At 45.5% G+C, this 19,676-nt stretch overlaps 1 protein-coding gene across 1 annotated transcript in view; it reads right to left on the bottom strand.

Moving 5' to 3' along the window:
* TFG (trafficking from ER to golgi regulator) overlaps positions 1–19,676 on the bottom strand; it is a 132,858-nt gene that overhangs the window by 23,789 nt on the left and 89,393 nt on the right. Inside the window, exons 5-7 of the mRNA XM_078657770.1 lie at positions 17,107–17,274; positions 4,793–4,924; positions 3,475–3,567 (exon numbers count right to left, since the gene is read on the bottom strand). Coding sequence (XP_078513896.1) covers positions 3,475–3,567; positions 4,793–4,924; positions 17,107–17,274 — 393 coding nt within the window. The remainder of the gene's footprint in view (positions 1–3,474; positions 3,568–4,792; positions 4,925–17,106; positions 17,275–19,676) is intronic.

The raw sequence follows: 19,676 nt of genomic DNA, 5'->3' as shown, positions 1-19,676 counted from the left end.
TAAGTTTAAATAACCAAAGTCTATGATTTTAGGAGCCAGATCACTATATTTAGTTATTTGGGATGTGGATGTCCGATTTCTCCATGGCTCTGAGTGAGGAGACTGGAGGTGAGGTGCAGCTTTTGACGTTATATTGATAGCTCCAACAGGGTGATGTACCATGGTTGATGGGCCCATGTGGGAGATACTAGGATTAGTATGATGGATGTTTGCCCAAGTTTCTGAAGACGCACTGAATTTGCAGGAGAGGTGGAAAAGCATAGGCAAATATCCCTGACCAGTTCATCCATAGAGCACTGCCCTTTGAGAGCAGGTGTGGGTACCTGGATCCGAAGCTTGGGAATTTCACGTTTTCGGCTGTGGCGAACAGGTCTATCTGTTGAAAACCCCATTGCTGGAAGGAGGGAAGGAGAACTTGGGGATGAAGTTCCCACTCGTAAATTTGCTGTCTCCTTCTGCTGAGGTGGTCAGCAATTTGGTGGTTTACTCCTGGGAGATGTTCTGCCAGAAGATAAATCTTGTGATGGATTGCCCAATTCCAAATGATTTGAGCTAGTGTTGACAGTTGGAGAGAGTGTGTTCCCCTGTTTCTGTACATAATGCATCGCTGTCATTTTGTCTGTTCAGACTAGGACAGTTTTAGCTAGGGGTTGAGTTTGAAAAGCTTGGAGTGCTAGAAAAACTGCTAAAAGCTCCAGGTAGTTGATGTGGAGCCTTTTGTGCTTGTTGCTCCATAGGCCCTGTATTGTGTAACCTGTGAGATGTGCCCCCCAACCTGTTAAGAGGTGCGTGAGGTGCGTCTGCTGTGAGTACAATCTGTGGAATACTGTCAATGAAAGGCCGTCCTTTTGTTAAGTTCTGTGGGTCCCACCACTGCAGAGAGCGATGGGTACGACAGTCTAACACTAGATTGGTTAATTAACCCAGTGACTGATTCCACTGACGTGCTAAGCACTCTTGTTGGGGACACATGCGAAGCCTCGCATGGGGTACTATTGCGATGCAAGACTCCATCATTCCCAGCAGTTGCATAAACACACTGGCTGTTAAAGCTTGGTTGGGTTGAAACTGTAGAAGCATAGCCTGAATATTGCGTACTCTGGCTACAATGGGAGAGGCTAGAGCTTTGACTAGGTCTAGGCTGGCTCCTAAGTAGGAGTGCATTTGTGACTGATGGAGGTAAGATTTTTGAGCATTGATGGTGAACCCTAGTTGATGAAGTAGATCTATTGTGATCTGTGTATGTTCTAGACAGCTGGCTTTGATAGCTTTGAGAGCTGGCTTTGATAAGCCAGTTGTCCAGATAGGGGAAGACGTGAATTTGTCGTCTTCGGAGATGAGCAGCGACTACTGCCAGGCATTTGGTAAAAACTCTGGGCGCTGTAGTCACTCCGAAGGGAAGCACCTTGAACTGGTAATGCTGGTCTGTTATCACAAATCTGAGGTATTTGCGGTGAGATGGATGCATTGGAACATGAAAATATGCGTCTAAATCTAGAGTAGACAAAGTCTGTTGTTCGTAAAAGTGGGAGTACCATGTGAAAGTGCTCGGACAGTATACAATGGTTTAGCTCTCTGAGATCCAGAATAGATCTTAGGGAACAGTCCTTTTTGTGGATGAGAAAGTACAGAGTAAACCCTCAAGCCCAGGTACTGCATTGGAACTGGCTGAAATGCCCCTTTTATTAAGAGGGACTGGATCTCTTGTTTTTGCAAGTGTATATGCTCTGGAGATCACTTATGAGATCAAGGAAGGTTTGGGGGATTACTGGTAAGCTCCAGGCAATAACCATGTTGGATAATTCCAAGCACCCATTTGTCTGATGTTATAGACTGCTAAATGGAGAGAAATTGTTGAAGTCTTCCGACAGGTGTGGTGTAATCGGGGGGGGGGGGGGGAGCGCGGCAAGTCACTGTTTGTTGGGGGAAGGGAGTAACAGGAGGTGTTGCCCTTACCCCTAACCTTGAAGTTGTTGCCTCTATAACCTCCTCAAAAAACCCTTTGGAGGGAAAGGACTGGTTGTTACCCTTGTAGGTTGAGGTATTTTGATCTGGGGTGGGGGTTTTGACCCTCCTCTGTAAAAGTAGCAACGAAAAGAGCCTCTTTTGGACCTAGTCTGGAGTGCTCCCATAGCTACTTCAGTGTCCTTTTTCATTTTCTCTAACGCACGGTCTACATTAGGACCAAATAGGTGGTCCTTATCAAAGGGTGTGTTCAGGATTGACTGCTGGACCTCTGGTTTAAACCCTGGAATCCTTAAGCAGGAGTGTCTCCTGAGCAGGATGCTACTGTTAACCTCTCTAGCTGCTCTGTCTGCAGCATCTAGAGCACATTGTACAAAGGAATTAGAAATTAGCTTACCTTCATTTACTAAGTCCTGTGCCATAGCCGTATGACTTGCAAAAATACATAAGAGCACTTGTAGTGAGGAACTATGTGTGGTGCAGTGGTGTATGTGGAGTGGAGCCATTTAAAAAAACCTAACTAGTGGGCGGAATTGCTTTATTCTTGCTCCTAGTTGATATTTAAAAACAGTGGAGTGGATGACCATGAGCACTATCACAGAAAGGAGAACTCACCTTACCTCCTGACAAGGAAAGACTTAGAAGAAGAAAAACACCCTGCAAATATCCTGACCCAACACGCATGCCTCGAACAAGTCCTTTATAAAACTCCACCTTGAGAGAAACTTTCAAAATTTAGGAGTCTCAATTTAGTGAATCTGCAGTAATCCTCAGTCAGAGCAGAATAAAGACTCAAGATGCTGAAAATAAGAGAAGCGCAACAAAGGCATTGCTGGAAGATCCTTAAGCACTACTGGCAAACCCTGGTGATGAACTAGAAAAACTCTGCTCTGGAACAAATATCAGTATTGGGGGTTGGATCTGGAACAAGCATCTCCGAAGTCAGCCACAGTAGGACTGACATGGCCTTTGCATTGGAGTGGAGGTATGGCCTGGCACTAACATGAGCCCAGACTGAGAAGCGGACAGTAAGTGCTGGGAAAGTACCACACCAGTGAAAATTGAATAGGCCCTGACAAATCTGTGTGGCTCAAAAGTGCTCAACTTATCGCACAACTTTAAAACATGCTTGGATCCCAAGACATCAAAGACAGAAGTTGTGCGCGTCCGACTGACATGGACATTGAGCAGATATGGTACAGCTAGAAGCTTTTAGTTTTTGAGTGAGACATCCCTACCACACGGTCTTCAACGAAGAAGAAAAAAACATCAATTTGAAGGTTGGAAGAACACCAACAAAGTATGAACAGAGAGTCTGATTCTCTCCACTCGCAGCCACGATGTAGTGGGGTCCCACAGAAGCCAAGGTTTAAGAATCGATGGTCTAGAGAGTATTGCTGTATCTGAAGCAGATGTCTTTGATTTAATCTAACAAATTACAAAATAATATCCAAAAATCAATTCTTCTCCGAACTTTTCAATTACATACAGCCCATATACGATTCTTACCAGCATACTGCATCCCATACTGTTGCTGAGGCTGGGCCTGTGGTGGCTGAGGGGGGTAGCCAGCTTGCTGCGGGTACTGTTGATAAATCTGGCCTAATAAATAAGATTAAAGAAAATGTTAAGGATCTCTTCCAAACTGAATGAGACTGAAGTGTAAACCACATGTTTTATTTTGCTCTACTTGTTTCAGAAGTCAATTGCACATCATGTGACAAACTAGTCCAACATATCTGGTCCTGTCTAAATTTCAAAAACACCAACTGGAGAAAGACCAAACCACAAAAGAAAAGCAAATATAACTTATGTCAAATGCTATTGTATTCTTCAATGTAACTAAGTTTCAGACAACATTGCTCAACTCAAAAGAGTGGTCATGGCACACTTTAAGGATATCTGTATGCGTCAACGGGGCCACACATTCAGTGCAGCCAGAAGGGTATAAGCCCAGTACATAAAAGTGCAAAGTTTTTCTAGAATATTCTATAATTTCTTTTTAGAAACTAGCCAGATTTCAAATATAGCAAAGGAGGAATACTTTTGACCAAACCTTTGAGGACTATAAAATCAAGAAACAGAAGCAGACTGGAAAGAATCAACTGATTCTCTAGACCCCCAAAACTGGCATATTCATAAAAAAAGCACTGACAAAGCCAATAGGTCCCACCTAGCAAGAGCTATTGGCTTTGGCAATGTGCTTCAGTCATGTGGTACATTAGTGTGGCTGCTGTTTAACATGGCTAGAAGTTAGTGGGGTGTGGTAGATTTGAGTAGAGCAGGGTAGATTGGAGACCAGTAGGGCAAATTGAGATAGACTGGAATAAATTGTAGTGGAGCTGAATGAAGTAGATTGGAGTGGAGTAGAGAATATTGGAGTGGGTATAGAAAGGAGTGGAGTGGGTATAGAATGGAAAGGAGGTGCTAGAATGGAGTGGAGTCGAGCAGATTAGGGTGGAGTGGGATAGATTGAAGTGGACCGGGGTGGAGTGGGGTGGGGTGGGGTGGAGTGGGTTAGACTGGGTTGATTGGAGTGTGTTAGATCAGATTGGAGTGGGGTGGGGTAGATAAACATGTTACTTACTTTTGGTAAAACCTTGTCTGGTATTTATTATATTTTTTAATATTAGGAGAACGCAACAGGGCTAGAAGAAAATTCAGCCAGATGGATTACAGGAATGGCTCTGTTCAATGCTCAATACAGCTCTCAACTGAGCTCAATTAAAAAGGCAAAAGAACCAACAACATCTCGGAAGAGCTAACGTCTAAGTATTAAGTACTTTTCAAAAGTGCTAGCAAATGATAGGTTTCAGACATATCGGACCTGCTTGCTGCTGTGCCCCTGCATACGAAGGTGGCTGTTGTGACTGGCCTCCTGATGTGTGAGCAGCAGATGAAGAGGATGCAATGCTGTCAGGTGTATTTGAGCGTTCTTCAACAGGAGCACTTGGGGGTCCTATAAGAAAAGAAAACCTTGAGAATGATACATAAAAGAAGCAAAACAGATAAAAGCAAACAAAATTACTACTAGTATTCATACTCTGAATTAAAAATGTAAGGGAAAAAAGCAAATACCTTTGATAACTTTATAGAACATCAGCTCTGAACAGGACTCCCAGAATTACATGTTTGGGAAATAGGTCAGCAACTATGTTGCGTGTGAGCTAGCAACATTAGGATTAAATTTAGTTGGAAGAAATATTATATGTATGTACAATTTTCTGTTACTTATTTTAACTAACTTCTTTATGCTATCACTGCATACTCGGTTCATACATTTCGTATGTCCTTTAAATAAAGCAATTATTCATAGAAACTGCTGTAAGCTTATGAACTGTACTTCTGAACATTGAACCTACCTAGTTCCACGTCCCAACCTCTTTAGGGTCTGTATTTGGTAAGAAACAAGTTACTTACCTGTACACTATGGTTCTCCAGTATTGATATCTTTCATAGATTCCCATGCTTGTATCTTTCCCGTCGTCATGGTGGGAGTCTCACGTTAAATGAAATACATTAGCAGTAAAAGAAAAAACTGCCTAGATACCACAGGTAGGCATACACTTTGGTAGCCCAATATCATCATTATGTGGTCCAAATGCCAGCCAATGAGACCCCAGCCCTGAGAGCACACTCCCCAGCAGAGCCATCATACCTCAGATTTCCAGCCCAGAGAGTGAACCAAGGAAGTAATCTGAGAGAAGTGGTACGCCTGTAAAACGGGGAGGCGGGCAGGTTGCATGTGAATCTATGAAAGATATCAATACTGGAGAACCATAGTGTACAGTTAAGGAACTTGTTTCTTCTCCAGTATTGAATCTTTCATAGACTCACATGCTTGTATCAGAATAGAAAGCAGTACACTAACAAGGAAGAGTTTCCAGGAGAGCACTTATCTCTTAGTCTATTTGTAAGGCTAATCAATATTCTATAGAAAATAGAATAGGTTGTGTATTTTAATCTGCATCATAACATCAAATACTACATAAAATTCAATAGCATATAGTAATAAAAATATTCAAAAAACAACATTCTTAGGAAAAGATATTCATATCAACAAAGACATTTTCTTTAGACAAAAACATTGTTAGGTAAACACCTTCAAGAAACAGATGACAGTGCTGCTAGTCCCACTGCTGAATCCGCTTTCCAAGAGGTGTCCGACAGTAGTGCTTGGTAAACTTCGTCCACGTTGCCGCTCTGTAAATATCCAGAAGCGATACTCCTGCAAATAATGCAGTTGAAGTCGCCATTTTTCTGGATTAGTGAGCTCGCACTTTCGAGCGCAAAGGATTTCCGCCTTTCTAGAGACACAAAGTAATGGCTGAAGTTATCCACCTGGATATGCTAGTTCTTGACAAAGGCAGACCTTTCCTGGGACCAGCAAAAAGGTATTAATAACGGACTTGTCTTTCGAAAGGAATTTTAAACACCTTTTGACATCCAGTGTAAGCAAAGATTTTTCTGCTGCAGTCGATGGATCTTTAAAATATGTTGGCAGAGCAATAGGTTCATTAAGGTGAAAATCTGAAGGGTCTTTCGGAAAGAATTGGGGGTTTGTTTGTAAGATCACCTTGTGGGTCTTGAACTGAAGGAAAGGCTCTGGGATGGAAAAAGCCTGAGTCTCACTGACTCTTCTAGCTGACGTCCGATGCTAGAAGGAGAGCTACTTTCCAAGATACAAACTGCAAGTCAGGTTTGTGAATCGGTTTGAATGGTGGTGTCATGAGTTGTGCCAAGACGGTGTTCAATGGCCATGGAATTGATGGACATCTAATCGGAGGGAAAACTCTGAATAATCCCTTTAAGAACTCCTTTATCACTCTCTGACCAAAGAGATGGATGACCTGGCTTCCTGCGATACCTTGAAATGGCAGCCAAATGTACTTTGACTGATGCATAAGAAAAACCTGTCTTGGTTCGTGCAACAAATAAGGGAGAACCTGCTCCGGAGAAGCGTTTAAGGAGTGAAGAGACTGTCACACACCATTGGCAAAACCTCTTCCACTTTGCTACATAGGTTTTATTTGTAGAAATCGCACGAGTGGGAGAGGATATCCCGGCATTCATCATTAATCTTTAAGGACTGAAATTCGAGCTTATGAGCTTCCATGCCGACAAGTTCAGCGAGGCCAACTGGGGGATGAAGAGCCTGTCCCCTGTTCATGGAGGGGTGCACGAAGGGATGAAAGACGTCGCCGAGTGGATGAAGGACAGCCGCCTGAAACTGAACTCGGACAAGACGGAAGTCCTCATCCTGGGATCTTCGCCCTCCGCCTGGGACGACTCCTGGTGGCCCCCAGCCCTGGGCACCGCACCCAAGCCAACCGACCACGCACGCAACCTGGGCTTCATCCTGGACCCCTCCCTCTCGATGACCAGACAAGTCAACGCCGTCTCCTCATCGTGCTTAAACACCCTGCGTATGCCTCGCAAGATCTTCCGCTGGATCCCGACCGAGACCAGGAAGACTGTCACCCAGGCACTCGTCACTAGCCGACTGGACTACGGAAACGCCCTCGACGCCGGAACCACAGCCAAGCTACAGAAAAGACTCCAGCGCATCCAGAACGCCTCCGCCCGACTCATCCTGGATGTCCCCCGACGCAGCCACATCTCCAGCCACCTGAGGAACCTGCACTGGCTCCCCGTCGACAAGAGGATCACGTTCCGGCTCCTCACCCACGCACACAAGTCTCTCCACGACCTGGGGCCCAAGTACCTCAACGACCGCCTGACCTTCTACACGCCCACCCGCCAGCTACGGTCCACCAGCCTCGCCCTCGCAGCCGTACCACGCATCCGAAGAGCAACCGCCGGATGAAGATCCTTCTCTTACCTGGCTGCCAAGACGTGGAACTCCCTCCCCATCCACCTTCGGCTGACCCAGGACCATCTTGCCTTCAGGAAACAACTCAAGACCTGGCTGTTCGAGCAGTAGCATACCACTCCCCCCAAGCGCCTTGAGACCCTCCCGGGTGAGTAGTGCGCTATACAAATGGCACGATTGATTGATTGATTGATTGAAATCCTGGAGCAGAGGAAACTGAACTCTGGGAGCTACTGATAAGTGGAGAAGGTCCGAGAACCAGAATGGTCTCTGTCATGCCGGGGCTCTTAGAATCAAATGACACAGCTCCTATCTCATTTTTCATAGCACCTTCGGAACCAGCGAAATGGGGGAAATGCATAAGGGAACATCCCCGTCCAATGGAGGTGAAAAGCATTCTCCTCTTGTTCGTTCCAATATCCCTAGATTTCTAGGTCTTGAAGATGCGCTCCTCCCCATCCTTGTAATGATGCATCTGGTGTCATTATATAACTGGGTGATAGTAGTTCGAAGATTAGCCTTTCCGATAAATTTGGCCTTACTCTCCACCATGACAGCGCCTTTTTATTCGAAGATTTATGAGAATCCGATCCTCAAAGGAACCTTGATGTCTAACCCATTGAAGATCCAGAAGTTCTTGTAGAGGTTGGAAGTGAAGTCGACAATTTGGGATTAAGGGGAGGCAGGATGACATCATCCCCACAAGGATTTGAACCTTCTTACTGAAATGAACCTTCTTTTCAATAGTTGTGAGGTAAGTTTCAGAATTTTTGGGATCAGTTCCTGCTAAGGATACGCTTTTGATTCTTTGGTTTTTAATGACGCTCCTAGAAATAGAATCTACTGGGATGGCGTTAGATGCGATTTTTCTATTTTTATTCGCAAACCTAGAAACCGGAAGAGATTCATGCAACATTCCAGGAATTGCTGAGTGTCTCCGAAAGTTGCGCCCTTTATCAACCAATCGTCCAGATATGGAGAAACCTGATGACCTTCCAGTCTCAGATACGCTGCCACTGGTGCCATGCATTTTGTGAACAATCTTGGCGCGGACAGAAGGGTAACACTTTGAACTGGTAGTGGCGCCACGCCACCACGAATCTGAGATACCGCCTGTGACGTACGTGTATTGGAATACGTAAGTATGCATCTAATCGATCTAATGATGTCATGTAATCTCCTTTTCTTAGCATCATCAGAATTTCCTGAAGGGATAGCATACAGAAAGATTGCTTCTTGATGAATTTGTTTAATCCATTACCCGTCTCCATTTGTTTGCTTGCTTGCTTTTTTCATACAAGGAAAAAATGCGGGTAGAATCCTTTCCCTCGCTGTTGAAGAGGAACCTCCTCTATTGCTCCTTTTATCAAAAGGGTCAGAACTTCTGCAGAGAGGTGTTCCTGTTTTCTGCAAACGGGAGGACAATCTGGAGGTTTGCAAAGGAACTCTAGGGTGTGACCCTGACGAATGAGGTCGAACACTCATCGGTCTGATGTTACAGACAACCATTGATGGAGAAGTGTGGCTCAATGGTTAAAGCGGCAGAACCTGATGCAGAGGTCTGGCCCGGGACCAGGGTTCAACTCCCGCCTCAGCGGGTCTTAGCTCAATTTCCTCGGACCTGATAATTCTTGCCTCGGTGCCTAGTCTAATCATGGGTCCCACTCTGCAACTCTGGGCAATAGCTTGCTTAATCTCCACAATGGCCCCAACAGCGCTGGGATGCCTGGCTTCACCTTGGGGGTGCCCAGGAGTGGACATTTCACAGGGAAAAGCCAGGAAGGGTTCCACGGCAGTATGCGTTACAGCGCCAGGATACCCCATTTGGGGTATAAGTGCGCTTTACAAGTACAAATTTCCTTTCATTTCATTGATGGAGATAGGACGAAAGATAATGGGTCTGATGGAGGCTGTGGAAGGACGAGGTGGTTGGCGCCTTGGGACTGTCACGGTCTTCAAGTAGTGTCCTGTAATTTTCCTCTTGTTTAAGGTTTCCGTCTGGACTGCTGTTGGTAAGACGAATTTGATGATCGAAATTGTTGCGAATTTGAATATTGACGATACCCTTGCTGATGGTAGGGTTGATATCTATTGGATTGGTAGGACTATCTTTGCTGACAGTGTCCTCTTGATCCTCTGCTCCGAAAGGAATGGAATCTGCCTTGCTGCAGTGAACTTAATGCCCTCGCCGTATCCGTATCCTTCCTAATATCTTGCAGAGCATCATCCATGTGACTGCCAAATAGATTTTCACTGTCAAAGGGCATGTCCACTATTTTAGTCTGCAGTTCCGGTCTGAAAAATAGCCTAAAGACACGCCTGTCTGCGATGTCCTATGGCTCCTGCCATTTGTCTGAACGTCACTGTAGATATATCCATAGCTATGTCTATGGATTCAGAGGCTGCTCTAGCTACATCCTGTAATATTAGAGTAGCTTCTTTTTTGTCCTCTGGCAGATGAGACAAAAGAGGAGCTATATCCGACCACATCTGCCTGTTGAAACGGCTAATTATTGCCAGCGCATTTGAAGCTCTAATGGACGTTGCTGCCATAAATGCAAAACATTTACCAGTACCATCAAGTTTCCTTCCTTCCTTCCTTGTCAGGAGGAGCCGAACACGTAGATGGATTCTTCTAACGTCTTTGGACAGCCTGCATCACCACGGACTCTGGACGGGGATGTCCAATAAGACATGCTGGTGCAGATTCCAGAGCCCGGTATTTTTTTCTATTCTGGGAACTGAGGCTGCGACAGAAGCGGGAAGTTTCAGAATTTTCAAACCCTCATCCCATACATGTTTTACCATGGGGATTGTTCTTACAGATTTTCTAGATTACTTTAAAATCATAAAGGAAACATTATGTTTCCTTAACTGGTAGAGGAAGTACAAACCTTTAAGAAGCCTTTACCATGAGCTCATCGAAACCCATAATGTCCTCCGGTGGAGATATCGACGGGGATGGTGTCAGCGATGGAGGGGAAGGAACAACATACTGGTCCCATTCATCACCCACAGGATTATCCTGACGGTGTTCACCTTCCTCCGGTTGGTCTTCAACCTCGCTGTCAACTAAGTAATCCCTGATGGTAATGACTTTTGGCATGAGCACATTCTGCACCAGCGATGGAGGCTGTTTAACTAGAGCCTGCACAACAGGTTGTTGTTTATTTGCAACTTCCTTAGAAGAGGTGTTAGCGTCCGGGAAAGGATGATAGTCGTTAATCATGCTCCTGAGATCCGATATTAACGAAAGAAGCATTGAGACGGACTCCTCTCTGACATCAGGATCATTATCTTCCTCATAATCGCAGGTGTCTTGAAAAGACTTGTAAAATTATGAACTAGTCAGGGGATGATCTTTAAAAGAGAAATCCTTCTGTACTTATTGGTATTCCTCCTCATCCGTATCCTGGATTTTGATTTCTTAACTGAGAAGGGCTCCTCGCTGCCTGCCTGCCCTGATACCTGCTGTCTGCCTGCCCTGATACAGCGCATTGCTCACAAAACAGCGCTTGGTATCGTTTTGCCTGCATTATATTTCTGGTTTATCTACGAATTCGCTTGGTATCGTTTAGCCTGCATTATATTTCTAGTATATCTACGAATTGCATAGCGGCTGATATAATTGCATGCAAAGCGTTTTGGGATACTTTGTAGCAACCTTACATTATCTCGAACTCCAGCTGTGCCCCAGTTTCGATTTATTACCGGGCGGCCATTTTAGTGTGTATTTACTTTTGCCCGTGTCCCCTCCCCGATCCCGCCTCCCAGCTGACCCTCCCACACACTGTTAGACTACACTCGCCCAGTCTTCTCCTATCCTGTGACCGTCTGGATTCCCTCCATAGCGGTCGCTCCCCCAGCACTCTAGCATATCGGACGCTTTCTCCTCGCTGCCTGCCTGCCCTGATACCTGCTGTCTGCCTGCCCTGTTACAGCGCATTGCTCACAAAACAGCGCTTGGTATCGTTTTGCCTGCATTATATTTCTGGTTTACCTACGAATTCGCTTGGTATCGTTTTGCCTGCATTATATTCCTAGTATATCTACGAATTGCATAGCGGCTGATATAATTGCATGCAAAGCCTTTTGGGATACTTTGTAGCAACCTTACATTATCTCGAACTCCGGCTGTGCCCCAGTTTCGATTTATTACCGGGCGGCCATTTTAGTGTGTATTTACTTTTGCCCGTGTCCCCTCCCCGATCCCGCCTCCCAGCTGACCCTCCCACACTCCGCCCCCTCCACTATCCATTTATGCCAGATGAATCAACGCGCAGCGGTCACGCCGAAGGTGCGCCAAAGGTAAGCCCGTCTACGCCCGTCCACGCCTGGACCGCGCCTAGCGCCAGACCCCCTGGTCCACGCAAACCCCACTCCACCCACATAACGTATGCCGCCGCCACCATTCTAGCCCTTAACCCCAGACGCACACCGCAATGCTACGAAGCTGGCCCGGGACTTACCCACGGTCCCTTCGCCTGCCACTCCTGCAAATATACCAGCATCAAGACCCATACCACATCCACTAACCCCAAAAACAGCTCCGACTCTAATCACCTGAAGTGCATCCTGCTAAACACCCGCTCGATCCACAGACACGCCACTGAACTCTGGGATCTACTGGACACTACATCACCGGACATCGCCTTCCTTACTGAAACATGGATGAATGCGTCATCAACACCCGACATCGCCATAGCCATCCCGGACAACTACAAAATCATCCGAAAAGACCGCACCGTCCAAACAGGAGGAGGCATCGCCATCGTCCATAAGAACACCATCAAAATCACGACCAACTCCGACAATAACCTCACAACCGCCGAACACCTCCACTTCCAGATCCACATCGACCCTAGGACCACACTTAGAGGCACCCTCATCTACAGACCTCCAGGAACACGTAAACAATTCAGCGAAGACATCACTGACTTCATCAGTCCACATGCCCTCGCATCCGAGAACTACATTCTACTAGGAGACCTCAACTTCCACCTGGAAAAGAATAACGACAGCAACACCACCACCCTTCTTGAAAACCTGGCCAATCTCGGCCTCAAACAACTTGTTGACACCCCCACCCATGTAGCCGGTCATACGCTCGACCCAATCTTCACCTCCAGCAAACATATCTCCTTTGATCACACCACAGCCCTCCATTGGACGGACCACAGTTGTGTTCACTTCAGCTACAAAACCACCTCGACCCACAACCCCCCACAACCTATTCCCCGAAGAAAATGGAACAAAATCACCACCGACCAACTCCTCACATCGCTCAACCAAAACCCACCCGCCCTCTCATCGGACCCAAACGAAGCTGCCATCAAACTCAAACAATGGATCACTTACAGCGCTGACGAATTAGCACCCTTGAAAAACCATTGCACCAAACAAGACAGCAAAAAGGCCCCCTGGTTCAACGATGACCTTAAGAAATCCAAGAAGCTATGCCGTGCTCTCGAGAAAACATGGAGAAAAAACCCAACCACCAACAACATGTCCACCCTCAAGGCAGCCACCCGCAAGCACCACCAGCTGATTCGATCCACCAAAAAATCTGCATTCAAGAATCGACAACAATGCCCATAACAGCAAGGAACTATTCAACATCGTCAAAGAATTCACCAACCCCACCGCAGCCTCAAACGACATCACTCCCTCCCAAAACCTCTGCGACTCATTATCCTCCTTCTTCTACAACAAAATTGCAGACATACATAAAAGTTTCGGAAACAGCTCCAACGAACAATACTCTCCACCCCCCTCAGAACCTAAACAGCCCTCTAACAACCTCAGCACCTGGAACCCAATTTCCACTGAAGACACCATCCGCCTGATGAACTCCATCCATTCTGGCTCGCCAACCGACCTATGCCCCCACCACATCCTCAACAAAGCAGACTCCGTCATCGCACCCCATCTCCGTGATGTCATCAACTGCTCCTTCAACTCTGCTACCTTCCCAGAAAGCTGGAAACATGCCGAAGTCAGCGCTCTCCTGAAGAAACCAACTGCAGACCCCTCCGAACTTAAAAACTACCGCCCCATATCCCTCCTCCCATTCCCGGCCAAAGTCATTGAGAAAGCCGTCAATAGCCAACTCGCCGCCTTCCTCCAATCCAACAACTCCCTCGATCCCTCACAGTCCGGCTTTCGAGCCAAACACAGCACCGAAACCGCCCTCATCGCTGCAACAGACGACATCCGAACACTACTGGACAACGGAGAAACAGTGGCCCTCATTCTACTTGACCTCTCCGCCGCCTTCGACACGGTATGCCACAGCACCCTCATACAACGTCTCAACAACATCGGCATACAAGGAAAAGCCTTGGACTGGATTACCTCGTTCCTAGCTGGGAGAACTCAGAAAGGCCGACTTCCCCCGTTCAGATCAGAGGCAACAGAAGTCATCTGCAGTGTACCACAAGGATCATCACTCAGTCCCACCCTCTTCAACGTTTACATGAGTCCACTCGCTTCCATCGCGCGTCAACACAACCTTAACATCATCTCCTACACCGACGACACCCAGCTGATCCTTTCCCTCACCAAAGACCCCAACACCGCCAAAACCAATCTTCACGAGGGCATGAAAGAAGTAGCCGTCTGGATGAAAAACAGCCGCCTAAAACTCAACTCAGACAAAACGGAAGTGCTCATCCTAGGATCATCCCCCTCTGCCTGGGACGACTCATGGTGGCCTGCGGATCTGGGCTCAGCACCCATACCCACAGACCACGCACGTAACCTTGGCTTCATCCTAGACTCCTCACTCTCGATGACCAAACAAGTCAACGCCGTCTCATCCTCCTGCTTCAACGTACTTCGTATGCTCAAAAAAATCTTCCATTGGATCCCCACCGAAACAAGAAAGACTGTCACCCACGCACTGGTTACGAGTCGACTAGACTACGGAAACACCCTCTACGCCGGAATTACAGCCAAATTACAGAAAAAACTCCAACGCATCAGCGAGACTCATTCTGGACATCCCTCGCCAAGATCACATCACCGGCCACCTGAAAGACCTCCACTGGCTTCCCGTCAACAAGAGAATAACATTCCGTCTCCTCACCCACGCACACAAGGCCCTCTACAAACTAGGACCCGAATGCCTCAACACTCGACTATCCTTCTACACACCCACCCGCCAACTAAGATCCTCCAATCAAGGCCTCGCCGCAGTTCCGCGTATCCAAAGATCCACCATGGGAGGTAGATCCTTCTCCTACTTGGCGGCCAAGACCTGGAACTCACTCCCCACTCACCTCCGCCTTACACAGAACCACATCCCCTTCAGAAAAGAACTCAAAACCTGGCTATTCGATAAATAATAAATCCCCCTCCCCAAGCGCCTTGAGACCCTCTGGGTGAGTAGTGCGCTATATAAATCCTTGAACTTGAACTAAGCTACACCATATGGACTTTCCTCTTCAGACTCCTGAATCTCAAGAAGGTTTGAAGGAGGCAGCGGAGAAATTTTTGTCCACGACGTAAACTCAATATTGCTTGATCTCTCCGTTGAGACTGAGGCAATCTTCTTATAGACATAGTCGTCATCGATTTACTTATTGGAGACTTAAAAGTTGTCGTCGACGGGACGATCGTCGACGGTGGTGGTAAAACAGTCATCAACGGGGCAGTCGACAAGGCAACCGTCGACGGAGTCGTCTGCATGGTTACCGTCAACAATGTCGTAGTAGATGTCGTCGTAGTAGCTGTCGTAGATGCCTTCGTCGACAAACTTGAAGACAAAACTCTTTTCGGCGTAGACTGATCCGACAACGGAGCCCTCATCGGAGGCCTTCTTGAGAGGAATATGAGGCAAGGAAAACGAAGATCACTCTTTAGATTTTTCAATCTTCTGCTTTTTTAGATCAGTTTTTGCCTCAGACTCTTCCCCTTTGCGTTTAGAAGAGGTGCGAGCCTTAGAATCCCCCTCAGATTCGGAATCTGAATTGGCTTTTCTCTACTGAAGGCACAATAGTAACCTTGCCTCTATCCTTAAGAGTCTTAGCCGAAAAGGTTCTGCAATGTTTGCACTCCTTAGGGACGTGCTTTAGATAGAGGTAGTATAAACAATCCTCGTAGGGGTCCTCAGAAAACAATCAGGCCTTCCCACAGGACCTACATGGTCTTAACAACCCCTTTTTAGAGCTTTCAGACACCTTGATGTTAAATTGTAGAAGAAAACAATACCTCAGATCCAGAGGAAAAGCTGCAAGTAGGGGGTCAAAAGGTCAATCAAGGAAACAAAACTGAGCAAGTTCAGGGAGACTCCGCCTCACACAAAGGCGGTTGGAAATCTGAGGTATGATGGCTCTGCTGGGGAGTGTGATTTCAGGGCTGGCGTCTCATTGGCTGGATTTGGACCACAATGATGATATTGGGCTACCAAAGTCTATGCTTACCTATGGTATCTAGGCAGTTTTTTCTTTTACTGCTAATGTATTTAATTTACCGTGAGACTCCTACCATGACGACGGGGAAGATACAAGCATGGGAATCTATGAAAGATTCAATACTGGAGAACCTAAATTTTTTTACCCTCAAGATATTTAGCTTTGATCCGGTGTTCTAACACTTAAGTCTTATATGTCCAGTTCTTATTTATTAAAACCTTTGGTAAATAACCTCTTCCTCTCCATCATAGAACTGTCCTTATACTCACCAACTCTAGAACTTGATACTATTGAACTGAATACTAGGCAATGTTGATGTTGCAGCACACAGCCAAAAGAAAGAAAAAAAGTTACATACCAGTAACTACAGTTATCCCAACTTTGGTATCTTTCATAAATTCACATGCATGATTTTACCCATCGTCAGGCCGGTAATCACTGTAGTCCGTTAATACAGTAGTGTTTAATTTAACTCAAATAACACTGAAACAGCCAGAGACCATTTACGGTCTTTCCGCCTCATTTTATAAGCCAAACGGTTTCCAGTTGGGTGGATGGACAGAGGGTCAAGCTGCTCTGATTTCCTGAGCTAGTCAAGCAATAAGATAACCACAGAAGCCACAAAACTGAGGAAGAGAAGCACTTCATGCAAATTTCTAAATAATTTTTACTTCCCCAGCACATGATATTTGATAGATTTACATGCTTAAAAAATAAAAATAAACAAGATTAACAGACCAGAACATAGAGCATGCAGATACATGAAGCTGCTATAAGTGAGGATTTACTGAAACCGGCTACGCAGCATCGATTCTTCCATTACCATCTCTGTATTGTTCAGACAGAGGCAGTAATACTTCAAGAAAGTGTGTACATATACATAGAATAACTTACCCGACACCTGGTCTTCTGCAATTCCAAAGGAGGACATGACATTTTTGTTGATTTCATCTGGATTTTTTAAGGGATCAAAAGCAGACATGCTTGCTGCTATAACTTGGGTAGATTGTTTGCCAGCAGAGTCCGGTGCAGTTGGTTTTTCTTCTCTACCCTCCACCTCATCTGTTAAGTACAAGATAGTCATTTGTATATTGGTTTTGTGTTAATTTAATGCAAACACATCTGTGGGAAAGCTTACATATACTAAATACCTTGCCAGTTTAATTTTATGAAACAAGGAGCCTTGAATAGCACCATGATATGGCTTGCACTTGTGTACAGAGTACTTATTATTCTAGCATATGGCTCCTATTGACAAAAATAGTATTCAGTATGCAGATGCAATTATGAGATTAAGAATTTAGTGGAAAATGAATTAAAGAGATGCGAGGAAGAAATAAAAAAGTACATCAAACTTTTCGTAGCCCCGAGGAAGCAAGAGATACCAAGAAACCAGTGTTGGCTGGGGTAGAGAGATAGAAAACCTACTGGCGGTCGCCAGTAGGTAGTTCTAGTTCGGACCTACTCTCCATAGGAAAAGCGTTTTTGTTTTCCCAATAACTTTGGCGCCGGTTGATGAATCCTCGCGAAATTTTCAAAACTAGTGGCCCGCTCCGGTCTTGAAAGTTTCGAAGTGATTCGACAAGCGGGAACCGAGAAAAAAAGGGAGGTCCTAAAACACATTTTCCACATGTTATTTTCCGTAGGACACTTTAGACAAAGCTACAGCCCGAACTACTGAATGGAATTACACCAAATTTGGCAAAATGGTGTAAATCCGTTCAGCAGTTCCTGAGAAATTAGAAAAAGAAAAAAAGTTTTGATATCTATGGCCACGGTGGGTTCGCAAACCCTCCCGACCACCAGCTTCATTCTAATTGGCTACCAACACACCAAACCAGGAAGTGTTGTCAGCCATCTTGTGACTCGGTAGAACCAAGGCACAAGAAAACAGTAGAAAAAAGATGTTAAAAAACAAGAAAATGGGGCAGGGTAGAAACACCCTGACCCCCTAGGCCTGTTGAGGGGTCCCATAAGGACACCCAGGGCCCAAGCCAATCTTATTTTTAGGTCTCGTGACCTATCAATGCGCGCAAGCGCATTGAGGGAGCGAGAATTCAAGTGCTCAAAACAATCGTGAAACCAAGGGTTTCGTTCGTGCGGTTTTCTTTAAGTTCAAGTGAATCACGTGAGCAAACAAGCACGCGCATTCACGGCCGCACAGCACATCAAAGGGCTTCGCCCAGCGTGCGCTCTGCGGCTTCTCCTCCCCTAACACGCTGGCATTCACGGCCGCACAGCACATCAAAGGGCTTCGCCCAGCGTGCGCTCTGCGGCTTCTCCTCCCCTAACACGCTATCTCAGCTCTCCTGCCCCCATCCGGCTTCCCTCCGGCCACTCTCTAATTACCAACAGCCACCCAATCGCCCTACTAGAGCAAGAAGGATGCACTGCATTCTACGAGAACTACTGGCAACGCCAGTGCTTGTTTTTTATAATTTCGGAAGAATTCGCGATGGGGTCGCGAATCCAGATAGATATATATATATATATATATATATGCGCCACAAAAACGCGAATCCAAGCTTCCAGAAATCCTTAGTAATCAAGGACGCCACCGGAAAAAGAGACGAGAGCCGACCCAGGATATGCAGGTGAGAATGATTTTATTTCGATTTTCGGCAGCCTGCCAGCATAACGTTTCGGCCTACCCAGAGGCCTTGGTCAAACAACGCCATTGGAGGAGCAGGAGATTTTTAAAGTGAAAAGTGCAGACAAACCTGTAACATGATTGGTTAACACGGTTGCCAAATATATGGGCATGGAAAAAATACTAATGGGTTCAAACAAATGTTAAAAACCACATAGTTGTAAATAGACAGTGCACATATAAAAATACATTATTTAAAAAAAGAGAGCAATTGAGGCAATCCTTTAAAAATAATTAACGTATAAAAATATCACAGAAAGAATTCATTATAAAATACATTTCTGTTATGTGCAACATAAATGCAGCTGTGCAAAAAATAGAGCAGTGTGCAACGAGAATAAGACACAAGTGGGTTAATTTCTTTCAACAGTCCTGATCCGGAGAATTAGAGACATCCATGCCCATGGGGCAATTTAGTGCAATCAAAATGTACAGTATGTGCAAAATGTGCAAAACATGTGCAAAATGAATCAAAAATGTGAAATAGCGAACTCTTGTATTAAAAATCCATAAAAACAGATGTTTAAAAACACTGTACTGTGCGAAGAGAGCAAGCTAACACCAAAGTTCTTCCCCTAGTCAAAAGTTATAGCAATGGGGAAGTTTTCCAAAAAAAACTCAGTTCACAATGGTGCTATTGTAATGGGGGTTCTAAATACTAGAGAAAGGTATGAAAATCCTCGCTAGCGGTCAGGCCTAGAGGGGACTTGCAATCTAATTCCACAATATACCTTGTTTCAAGAGCTCTTAGAATGGCCTCACGATTTCCTCCCCTTTTAAGGGGTGGAACTGCATCTATGACTAAGTATTTTAA

Source organism: Lissotriton helveticus, chromosome 8, assembly GCF_964261635.1.
Source record: "Lissotriton helveticus chromosome 8, aLisHel1.1, whole genome shotgun sequence".
In the NCBI taxonomy this organism is placed as follows: Eukaryota; Metazoa; Chordata; class Amphibia; order Caudata; family Salamandridae; genus Lissotriton; species Lissotriton helveticus.
Note: the sequence above shows the minus strand (reverse complement) of the source record. Positions and strands in the feature narration are given on the sequence as shown.